Here is a 13,081-nt window from a genome sequence, read left to right as displayed (position 1 = left end):
ATGGTTTTTCATTAGTTTTGGTTTGGTTTTTGGTTCATTCATTTCTGTCTTGCCACAGTTTATTTCAAAAAGATTATTTCTCTTTTAACTTCTTTTTTCCTTCCCTTTTCTTTGAGCGCTTAGGACGGCTTGGTGGAGGTCCTAACCAAAATATCTGCTTTGTCTTTTTGTCTGTTTCTTTTCCACCGGCTGAAAATCACCCTTCTTTTAGTTTTTGAATTATTTTTATATTATTTTTTTCGTATTTTTTTTGTCATATATGTCTATAACTGCTTAAAAAAGTGGCTTATATAGAGGCGTGTTTTATGTGAACACCGTTGCCAGTGACAGTTTAGACTGATAAAAAGATCCAACAATGTTGGTTATTTTGATCACGTCAAAAATTAGCATGCAAGAACCAATCACGGGGGATTCAGCTTCTAGTTCTTTTTACTGGCTTAAAATTTCATACAGGAGGATACAAAACCAATTTATCCCTCCAGAAATAAGGAATAATACGGTTGGCTTACGAAAATACATAACAGCTACAGAGCATGCAAATCATAACACACTGTTTACTATGGGATCATAGAAAAGTGTTTTTTTTTTCTTTCCTTTCTATGTTATAGCCCCATCTCCTCCCTACTTCTTCTCTTCTTCCCTTTTATTTATTTATTAATTTCTTTTGTGTTGAAGAGTGATGTTTGTTACGCTCAAAGATTACGAGCCCTGCTCTCTGTTGGGGTGTATTATTTTGTCGCAATATTGTATGCATGAGCTGACTGAATAAATTTAATTATTTATTCATTCATCACGCTTTTATTTCTACCCTTCACCAATTTTCTTTCCTATATCTTAGGAAAGATGAATTATTCTTCACTTTTAGTCCATTTGGAGACAAAAGTTCTTTTTTATTTTTTATTTATTTTATTATTTTCTTCTGCAACTTGCCCTATGAACCATATAAGGGTAATCTGAATATTTTTCAAATAAAAATCGTTTTTATTTAAGGCGGCCTCCATTCTGAAGAAAACGGAAGGTAACATCAAAGTGATCGTTTGTAATCCTGGAAAGAAAACGGATAAAGAAAAGCCAGTAGAAGTGAAAAAAGAAATTGAAAAGCCAAGTAAGTCTTCTCTGTCCTTTCAATCAACTTATTATTTTAATTTAGCTTTAAAATAATAAGCAAGAGATACAAAGCTCAGATTCCAAAAGCTAGCTTGTGAGCCTTGTAGTTCTTTATTCAGAATTAAATAAAAAAAACAAGTTTTTTTAACTGAAAGTAAGGAACGACGTTAAAACTTAAAACGAACAGAAATTATTCCGTATATGAAGGGGGCTGTCCCCTCCTCAACGCCTCGCTCTTTACGCTAAAGTTTTTTATTGTTTTAAAAAATAAAGTTGTGAGACAGAGTCAAACTTTAGCGTAAAGAGCGAGGCGTTGAGGAGGGGACAGCCCCTTCATATACGGAATAATTTCTGTTCGTTTTAAGTTTTAACGTCGTTCCTTACTTTCAGTTAAAAAAACTTGTTTTTTTTATTTAATTTTTGAACGTTTTCGAATTAATGCAGGTTTTGATTTTGGCTCACCGTACATGAATAATTAAAACAAAATTTGCATATTATATTTGGTTAAATGGCTTTCTCGAAACTTGTTTAATTTTATTTACGAACGTTTTTATTAGTAATAAATATACGTAACTTAGAATTAACTTACGTAACGAACTTCTATATTCATAAATTTTTAACACGTATATTAGGGGGTTCCCCCCTAGTCAATACCCTGCTCTTTAAACTATAGTTCGAATTTTTTTTTTCCAGTTCTTTAAAAATTACCTCTTAATCACAATCAGTTGATCAGTTGAAAAACTTGTTTTTTTTTTATTTAATTCCTGATCTTTCTCTTTAATAATGCTGGGAAATCCGGGGCCCCCTTCAGCGCCCGGTCCCGTCCCCCCTGACAACGGCCTTCAGGGAAAGATCCTTCCCTAGAGCCCCCCACCCTCTCCTTCCCCCACCTACCAGAAAAAATCTCCTCTGAAAAAGTCTGTATACTTCCCAATAACCAATACTATATGTTAACATTGAGTAAAGTTCATAACTTTCAGCCCTCCCCCTGGGGACTTTGGGGGATCAAGTCATCCTAAAAGACATTTTTATCATATTTTTGACCATGCTGAACAAAATGGCTATCTCAAAATTTTGATCGGGTGACTTTGGGAAAAAAATGAGCGTGGGAGGGGGCCTAGTTGCCCTCCATTTTTTTTGGTCACTTAAAAAGGGCACTAGAACTTTTAATTTCCGTTCCAATGAGCCCTCCCATGATATTCTAGGACCACTGGGTCGATACGATCACCCCTGGGGAAAAAAAACAAAAAAAAAACAAACAAACAAACACACAAATGAACCCGCACCTGTGATCTTTCTTCTGGCAAAAAATGGAAAATTCCACATTTTTGTAGATAGGAGTTTGAAACATCTACAGTAAGGTTCTCTGATACGCTGAATATGATGGTGTGATTTTCATTAAGGTTCTATAACTTTTAGGGGGTCTTTCCCCCTTTTTTCGAAAATCAGCCAAATTTTCTCAGGCACGTAACTTTTGATGGGTAAGATTAAACTTAATGAAACTTATATATTTGAAATCAGAATTGAAATCTGATTCTTTTGATGTATCTATTGGTATCAAAACCCCGTTTTTTAGAGTTTCGGTTACCATTGAGCCGGGTCGCTCCTTACTTACAGTTCGTTACCACGAACTGTTTGACAATGGAGTAGTCAGCATTATTGAGTAATAATAATGAAAAGAGTCAATAGCTAGCAGTTTTATCTTGGGCTTCTAAAACCAAAATAGTTTTGGTATGATGCCATGTCAAACCTGTTTCATGGTTTTTGGGTTAGATGCACCGTATCTGCCATGTATGCACCGTAATCACTCAGGTTGTATCGATTAGCAATACTATGAGAATTTCTTTATGGTGCTTTTTTATTACTACTAATATGATTTTTTTTTTCTATTCTCTTAGTGTTTTTCTAATTTATTATTTTTACAATATATTTCATAATGCAGCTTTACCAGCCAAAATAACATGAAAATAAACTTATTAGAGCTGCTAAAAAAATAAACGAAAGATCTATTTTTATCTTGGCTTTCATTTGGATTTGAATAATTACGTAACAGAAGAAGACCTATTATGAACCTACTGGGTTTTGACTGTAGAGAACGGGTAATTGTTTTTTTACCCTTGTAGATACTACTTAATATCTCAGAAAGTATAGCGGATAGAAAAATTCTAATGACACTGCTTGACTCGGCGTGTTTCGATTAGGTTAGATCCATCCTTAACCCAAGTTCGAATTTTTTGTAGATGCTCGGGTTTTCCAGATTATTCCAGATACTGGAATTATCCGGCTACCGTGTTTTCCCATTTGATGATTTTAAAAAAGGAATGAATTCTATATATATATATATATATATAAAAAAAAAAAAAAAAAAAAAAAAAAAAAAAAAAAAAGGTTTATATACTAGGTTGGGGGCAAGGCCGTACCCAGGATTTTTTCAGAGGGGGGTTTTACTCAAACAAAAATTTTTTTTTTTTGGGGGGGGGGTTTACACAAAAAAAAACTTCAAAACGCATACAGAATTTGTTTCTGTCCATTTTTGCTGCGTTTTTACGAGTCAGACAAACATTTCTGGGGGGGGGGTAAAACCCTCTACCCCCCTGGATACGGCCTTGTTTGGGGGAACCAAGGTAGGTTATCTTAGCTGTTAGATGCTCTGAAATTGATTTTATCGTTTCTAAAAAAAGGAGAACAAATCATTATAAGCATATTAAAGTTACTTTCAACTTTTCAATCTTTCAATAAACAGTTACTAAAGAATTGAAATTAGGTTATTGGCAAGTGAAGCTTTTAGAAATATATTAAATTGATTTACTGGAATATAATATAAGAGCTTTCAGGTCGACAAAAATCGAAAGTGCTTTCAGCTCTGCAGTTTGAGTGGCTCAATTTAGAAGCTTATGGAAGAGCAAAAGGATGAAATTTAACCTAAGACGCTAAATCGGAAACTTAACTTTAAATGAGATCAAATATTACTTACATAGACTTGGATTTTCCCACGTCGTGCTGGCTGACGCATAAAGTAACAACTGTGCCTCTCCATGAGGGCATTTTGAGTACTGTAGACAATAGATCTTCGAGGTACGACTTGTACAGCGCAGCGTCGTTCTGGATACGTCGCTTCATTGTTGTTCTCTGTCACCCGTGTGTGCTGATCGGAGGGACAAGCACGACCAAAATGCGACTTTAATAACGCAATAGTGAAAATAATGATGTGCCAAGCTTTTCTTGTTATGAATGTAGAAGTTTGATAACACTAATGTGCCGCTTCTGAGAAAAAAATTACAGATAAATATACATACATACACTCATTGTTCGTTTAATAAGATTTAAATTGTTAAGTATGTAAAATAATAGTCAAATATATTAAACAAGTAAATAGTAATAGCTAAGTCAAAGAGAAAAAGGAAAGTTACTTTCCAATATTTCCGTGATAGAAACGGATCTTAATTTGATTAGTTAAAATCTGTGACGTATTTTAGTAAACCAATCAAATTATTCCTTAAGCACGGGTCAGAAAGGGAAGTCAAACAATCTGCCTTTTTAAAATCTGATAGGTTCTCCAGTTTGAAATTACAAGCTAATAAAAAGGATGAAAGTTTTTGAGTCGCATGATTTTTTACAAGTAGTTCCTCTGTTTCTCTATGGATAAGGTAATTTATAGTGGTAATATAGTAAAAGGTACTTTAGTTTAAAAAAATAGTAAGGGGTCATTTTATCTGATCATGTTTCCCTTCTTTCATCAATATCTGCACAACGAGGCCTATGCATGAAACTACTCTGATGCTATGCATGTAAGTGTATTTATTTGGCTGATTTTTGGCTGTGTTAATAGTATTTGTTTGTGTTTTAACCCATCGATCCCCTAACCCTGAATATTGTCTTGTTACAGCTGGATATGTTAGCTAATTAGTGTGTCTATATGTATTATTTCCTTTTTCTGTTCTAACTGTGTGTGTGTGTTTTTTTTTATCAGTTGTCAAAGAGAGAAACATCTCAAGAAAAAAATAAACAACGGGTCTATGGCCAGTAGAAAGAAAAGAAAAGTGATAATCACGACGGATGATTCGCCTGTATAAAACTAGGCGTCTTCAGTATTAAGAATAGAAATAATCTAAAACATGACAATTTAAAAGAGAAAACGGATAAAATCTAAAATTAAAACAATAGAAATAAGAAGATCTGAACAATATTTGTATATATAAATATACATATACATATATATATATATATATATATATATATATATATATATATATATATATATATATATATATATATATATATATATATATATATATATATATATATATATATATATATATATATATATATATATATATATATACTATATATATATATATATATATATATATATATATATATATATATATATATATATATATATATATATATATATATATATATATATATATATATATATATATATATATATATATATATATATTTCAAATAATAAAAGATATCTGGACGATCTCTTAGTAATAAATTGTGCAGATTTTATTGAGATTTCAAAAAATATTTATCCACAAGAGTTAAGTCTGGAGCCTAGTTATGGGATGGGGCACTCGAACCATTTCATAAATTTAAATATAAATATTTCAGATAATAATAAATTAGTTTTTAAAATATACAATAAAACGGATAATTTTAATTTTGAAGTAATTAATTTTCCATTCCTTGAAAGTAATATACTTTCAAATATTACTTATTCAGCTTATTATTCCCAATTATTTAGGTATGCGACAATATGCAGTAATTACACAGATTTTAAAAATAGATGTAAAAAGCTGAGCGAAAAACTGATCTCAAGAGGTTTTTCTGCCAAAAAAAATAGTTGGCAATTCAAAAAATATAGTTTTATGTGTCATGAACTTTTAAGTAAATATACAAAAAATTTTAAAGAAATACTGAATGATATTTTAATATAATTTCTCTTTCGCTTTTCTTTTTTGGAATTTTGAATTTTTAGACTGTTTTCAAACAAGCTTGAGGATCTTTAAATCTGTAATTGGTTCCGGATACCAATAAAAGACACATCTGGACCAGTCTTCATTTGTTCCAGAATGGTCTCTGCTCAGTGACCTCTGGGATTTTATTAAGGAAACAATGAAACACTTTTTGTATGTAATTTTTAATAGCTTGACAAGTATGAATGCATTTTACAAGTTTTACCTGACATAGGGATACCATATAGATCTTATGGTAGAGGCTCCACTGTGCCGGGTAAAGAAAGTAAAGCCTCGAAACCCGTTAAGGCAGGTGGTATTTCTTCTGATGAGCCCTAGTGGAAGGTTCTACTTGGAAATATTTCGCTAGATTTAAGGTGCTTTTGCTTGTAAATTTACAACGACTTACATTTATTGATGACGACTTTGCATGGATTTGGACATTTCTATTTGGTTGATGGTTCGGTTACGCTGTTTGGTCCTAGGTAGTTGGATAGATGAGTAAGGTGAAAACCTCGTTCAAGTGCACATTTGTCCCAATTGCTGGATTAGCACGACAGTTTTTTTTTTTTTTTTTTTTTTTTTTTTTTTTTTTTTTTTTTTTGTCTGCGTTTTAAGCTTGCTATATGCTACATTCTTCTGCTTAAAAATTAGTATTGGATATAGATATAGAATATAAAACGCTGTATATAGAATATGGATATAGAATATAAAATCTATGGATATAGAATATAAAACGCTGTATCTGTGTTATTCCCATTTATTATTTTAACCAGCGATGCGTGTATTTTTGCGTTGTCTTGTTTTTACTCTTTTTTTTTAAGTGTAGTTAAAAGTGTAGTGTCTATGTTCGTCAGCTTGGGGTTCTGTCCCCATTTAGTTGCCAGATTTTCTTAGATTATAAAGTTGAATTTTTTATAAAATTATTTCTGGGAGTAATATTTTGCTCGCTTTTTTCCTTTTTTTTTTTTTTTTTTGCTAGATCTTCTCTGCATGGTTATCTGGTTTCTTGGACCATAGTAACCTAAAATAGCGAAAATAGTTTGATTTGATTAGCTGAATCAGGCTAATTAGGGGTCGTATAGCTTTTTTTCTCTTTTTTTGGGTGTGGGGGGGGGGGTTCATCTAGTACCTAAATGTTTGGTGTATTGAGATATTTTTCACAAATTTTGTTAGCCTCTAGAAACGTTGCACTTCAAGGAAATCGTAATGCAAATATAATTTTTATATCTGTATTATCCCGTTTTTTTCTATTCTATCTATCGATGTGTATAGTTTTTTTTCTTATGTGTAGTTGAACTTATGTTTTGGGTAAAATCATTGGCTTAATCAGAAATGGTGTAGACGAGCTAAGCCCCCTTTTCTTACAAGGGTTATTCCCCGTCTAGAAAGACTCCACTTCAGGGGACTCGTACTTTGTGGACAATTCTATGAAGACGTTGTCTTTATGGGACAGTAGATAAACTTGTTTATAAAAGACTTGCTTAGTTTGTGGTCGTCAAAATGCACTAAATATCCTTGATTGTCATTTAATAACAATAACCAATTTATAAATTACGGTCGTAATTTAATCCAGACCGTATAACTTACGGCCGTATAAGGCATATGCCGCATTTAGTAAATTATTTAATAGATTTCATTACCGTACGAAAATTATTGAGAAGAATAAATAAGTAAAGAGCAATCGTTATATTTCGAATCTCTTATAACGAAGAAGAGTCCAGAAAGCGTTCTTGTGGTTTTTTTTCAATATTTTATTAATATAATTTTATTCCTGAAGCTTTAGAAACATTAAACATGCTTCTTTTTAAGGGTGTTCATTTTGCAGAATATGTTGTAATCGACGCATCAAAATCCCCGTATGAATACCGTATCAACATGCCTTTTGAATAGTATATTTCATAAATTTCCATTATGGACCTCATTTTTAGAAGGCCATACTTTTTGAATATTGAATCAAGTAAACAGCGAAAATTAACAAAGACTAATTAGATTTTTTCTTTTTCGAAACACTGCGCTCGTTGAAGTTTTAATAAATATAAGCGTTTTCTCTACAATAATTTTATATTTTTTCTATTTTAGAAGTTTAATTTAAAATACTAAAAATAGATATTAAATAAGTTGCTATAATAATGACACTAACTTATTTCAGACCTCGTACAGACTGAAATGCACTCAGAGGAGAACAACAATGTTTTTATAATCATAATGTCCCGAAATAGCCATGTTCAGTCGATATACGATAATATTTAAGATATTAAAAAAGGTACCCGTTATCCTTAGCATTGGAAAACAAAATAATATAATTTTACAGTGAAGAAGGCTGAAATCAAAAACATACCTATTACTTATATGGTATAGGCTACCTATATAAAATAATAAAATATACCTGTAAATAATAAATAAATACCTATAAAATAATAAAATATAGTCATACTTATACCTTATATCCTCTTTTCTATACCATTAAAAGTGTACCTTGTATGAAATAATGAGCAATGCCAAAGCTAAAATATGTAGAAAAAATATGCAAACGTTAGATATGCACAAAATCGTCAAGAAGGAATAACAGAAAAGGGGATATACATCATTCCATGTCCAGGGATTGTATATGGCACCAAAGCAAATTATTCAATAGAATATAACCATTAAATAGTCACTAGTATTGATTAATTACTTATCCTTGTCTCCTTTCCCTTTCCTTTCCTCCACGCTAGGTTGGGAATCCTTCGTCCGATGGACAAGGGTTCGATTCCTGGCGTGGTCGGTTATTTAGTTTGGGACGAGGGTCAGTGACGTGACTCTGTAAGCTCAACCTGAGTCGATCCAGCTCTAAATGGGCTCCTGGAGAAATCTGGGGAAGGTAAGCAGGAAGGGTGTGCGAAAGAACAAGATGACTGGCCCCATTGCACTTCCTGGCCGAAGAGCCACGAAACGGTGATCAGCACCACCGGTTTGAACCTTGAGGGTCTAGTGCCTTCATACTTACTTACTTTCCTTTCCTCCTTTCCCTTGTCTTTTGTGATAAACTAGTCATGCATTTTCAGTAGTGACTCATGTCCACACTTTTTGGTGTCATACGAATTAATACAAAAAAGTTGCAACTAACATTAGAAAAATATTCAAAGTTTAAACTTTTATAACTTCAACATCTCGTTACCCAAGTACTCAGTGGTCCTGAGACCGCCCTTGAGATGGTGCTTGTGAAGCCTCTCAGAAGGGTTTAAAAGAGTATAACTAATAGGGCAAGAATTTTTGCTCAATCTAATTTTTAATGGTCTTTGAAGGTTGATTGTTTTTTCTTTGAAAAATGCCTTTTCGTTATATTCAATGGATTAAAATTAAAATAAGATCACAACTGCTTTTCCCTTCCCCTAAATTTTTAAAAATACGTTTTGCCCCCGCTCAATATTTTCTTAAATTTCCAATTTTATAATGGGGTTAGTTAAGAAAACAAACAACAAAAACAAAAAAAAAAAACAACACATAGAACACATTAAAAAAAAAGCCGTTTACCCCATATTTTCGCAAATTAAAAGATTTTTCAAGCTGTTAAACTAGTTTTCTTTTCGAATCAACCGTAAGGGACAGTCATGTCTCTTTATGCTAAGATATTGTTCTTGTCATGTCTAATGCTCATTCCCGACATTTTTACATTTCTGTGATAACTACCTAAAATCGTTTTCTAAGCTTTTCAAAAGCGTGATTGAACATACATAGACATGCTGATTCTTCTTTTGAAAACAGCTTAGCAAACTGTTTTTGAAAATTACCTCAGTAGCGCGAAGATGTCAGATACGGCCTTTATTCATTACAGTGATAATATCGCACACAAATGGCTACAATATGCTGTACAACTGCTCCATTGTTTTGAACAGGAAATCTGTCGGGTGTCTTAGTTAAAAGAAGAAGAAGTTTAGAAAGATGTCGAGAGAAAATTAAGGTATAATGATGACAGACACTTAGGAGTCTGTTTTGATTGGAAGGGAGTGGGTAATAAATGCAATTATAAGTAAATTATACAGAAATATGAAAAGCATTCCTGACAATGACGTAAACATTCATTGGGATTTATGTAGGGAGGGACGCTGGCAGTAGTCCCTTTCCAATGCCTGAACGTCGACTTCTCTTTCTCATTTACCAACGATATAAAATTTTAAGTAATGTAAATAACAATAAGAATATAAGAATAAGAATAATAATATAATAAGAATAAAATAAATAAGAACAATAACGTATTTAACGTTTAGTGTAAATAACTGATTGAACTTCGTTGAAGCAATGATTCTGGGACTGTTTTAATTTCTCAATTTTTGTTTTAAAGATTCCATTTTATTGTGAGTTTTATTTTATTTGTGTACATAGTTTGCAAAGTCGGGTCTTGGATATGGAACTGAAACATTCCTAAGGAATAAAACAAATTTCACTGTCTTAGGTATCCCTGTTGTTTTACTTTTTGTTTTTATAAAAGAAAAAGAAAAATTATTGATTAACGTTTTGTCATAAAGGTACCTGACTAATTCGTCCGAAGGACAGTAAAAGTGGTATCTGATCTTTTGAAGTTTCTGATTTTTCCGATTTTCCACTTTTTCTGAATTTCTGATAGTGTGAAGACTTGCTCAACCATCCGTGTCTTAAAAATGAATAAGAATCGGAACTTCGATCTATATGATGAAAATTCCAAAAAATCCCAACTTCTAAATTCCTGTAAAAACTCCATTACGATAAAATATAAAATTCCATATGTAGCTTTGGAGGCTTCGGTTCTAGCGGGCGTCGGATGTAAAAAAGGAATCATGTGTAAAAAATCAGCCAAAAATAAGCTAGAAACATATGCCACCAAAGAGCTTAAGAAGGTGTAACTTTCCTTTGAGATGTAATTGTCTTCGGGAATCAATATATCGTTAATATTTGAATATTTACGGACAAAAACTGTTACCAAATTACACAAAAAGTGTACCCCCCCCCCCCCTTAGATATACTTCTCCAACTCGTAAATTGATCGTAAAAATGCAGATTAAAAGGCTATATCTGCTAAAGAAAATAATAATAATAATAGTTCTCTGACTTGGAAACTGGTCTTATAACTGAAAGTGAAAAACTGTATCCCCCGCGGCAGTGGCAGCCCTGGTAATCATCTGAATGATGCTGTGTTTACTTAAGTCAAAAAGTCCTATCTGTCTAATAAACTTATGAATAAAAATTTGTAAAATTTTAGATTATTTATATATTATAGATTATAAATATTTATTGTAATCATTTATAAATTATAGATTATTTGTTTTTTAGCCAATTTAAATTCCAAAAGTTAGATGGCCCGTCGAGCACCTATAAAAAGAACTATTAGTCTCCTTCCCCCTCCCAAACGTATATAAAAACTTGTTTTCATAAAAAGATAATATCAGTATTAAATTTATCAGTAGCAACTCAGTAGTATTTCAAAAGACAAGTACATACATTAGAATTACATCCACTGTGGGTTCTTCCCTTTGAAAGTTTTTTGTTTTTATTCCATATTCATATAATTCACTTATTTTCAGCTTACCTTGTAAAAGTTATGTTTAACATTATGACTATCCCACTTATTCATTTACTGGGATATATGTGACACAAATATATGTTTACGACATGTAAAGCAGACTTATGTTCTTCAAATTTCACTATGCAGTTTTAGGCTTAGGAGCCTTTGGGGGATCAGTATTAAAAATCTCCGTGGAAAAAGTGGGGTAGCATAGTAGAAATGCTACTTGGCAGTTTTCATGGCCTAGTGAATTTTGTTGGCAGATTTTGAAATTTGTTGGCAGATTTTGCAGCTCTTAGATCTCTTTTGAATTCTGCTATTGGCAGCTTTGGAACTTTTTCCATACCTGATTATAAATAAATCTTAAGTTACGGATTTTACATTTACATGATTTTACTAGTGTATTACCGTTACTGTAGACAAAGGTTAGTCATTATTTATTACCATAATCTGTTTGATACCTAGTACATCTGAGACGAGGTAGGCTAATTTATTCTGAATTTCACCTCTACACAGGGGTGGGGTGGGTATTTGCCTTCCTCCTTGAGATTTCTTTGAATTAAAAGTCTGTTTATTTTGCAACTGAATATCAGAAATTACTTATGTTTAATCACATGTTTATGTATCTTCTATATCTCAAATTGGTTACTTTCGGATGTTGATCAAGCAGAAACTAATATTTGATTGTTTCTTATCAAGCTTGTATCTCATGTATAAAAGTTAAATTAGTCTTCATCCCCCTCCCCTGAAAATACGATAACATATTTTCATCAAAATAATGGCAATCTTAAATTTTACGGTATCAATTTATTCCTACTTAAAAGAGATAAGGATACCCACTTAACATTTTAAAAGCTATAATAAAAGTATTTTACGATTGTGTCTCCTCATAATGGCTTATTTTTACGATCATTTAAAGTACCGAGGACAGTGAAAACGAAATCTGATTTTTTTTTTATTGGCTTAGTGGAAATTTACATAGTATTGTGCCTTTTTACAAATTTAAAATCGTAGAACAATTGCTATTTCAATTTTGAATTAAAAAAAGAACCTCCATATGCAGTTTTGGTAGTAGCAGACGTCAAATTCAAAAGAATAAAACGTGGGTTAAAAATCAACAACAAAAAAATGTAGGAACGAAATTAGTTCTCATTACCAGGATTTTGCTGTTTATCAAAATGAAATTTTTTACTCTATACACGGCTGTGTGATAACCGAAAAGCTTTTCCCACCATATTTGCAACTGCGGTGTAGGAAATACAGAAATCAAGCCAAAATTAGCCATCTAATTTTTTTTTTTTTTTTTTTCAAAAATTAAGCTTGGTAAAAGTTGAGTGGTTTTACCAGAAATAAAAGGGTTATTAGGAGTAAGACTATTAAAAGATCTAAAGCCAAACTGGCCTACCATAAAAAAAAACAACTAAGAAGTGAATCTTGAAAACAGTGGATATATGGCCAGTAAGAAGAAACAGAAGAAGAAGAAGAACTT

General features: G+C 32.0%; 1 protein-coding gene across 1 annotated transcript in view; it reads left to right on the top strand.

Annotated features, from left to right (window-relative positions):
• The window catches only part of LOC148954169 (multiple PDZ domain protein-like), a 416,101-nt gene that overhangs the window by 377,701 nt on the left and 25,319 nt on the right, over positions 1 to 13,081 (top strand). Inside the window, exon 36 of the mRNA XM_089086188.1 lies at positions 991 to 1,105. Coding sequence (XP_088942314.1) covers positions 991 to 1,105 — 115 coding nt within the window. The remainder of the gene's footprint in view (positions 1 to 990; positions 1,106 to 13,081) is intronic.

This window comes from Artemia sp. Qi Xiang Cuo, chromosome 3, assembly GCF_049724085.1.
Source record: "Artemia sp. Qi Xiang Cuo chromosome 3, ASM4972408v1, whole genome shotgun sequence".
Taxonomy (NCBI): domain Eukaryota; kingdom Metazoa; phylum Arthropoda; class Branchiopoda; order Anostraca; family Artemiidae; genus Artemia; species Artemia sp. Qi Xiang Cuo.
Note: the sequence above shows the minus strand (reverse complement) of the source record. Positions and strands in the feature narration are given on the sequence as shown.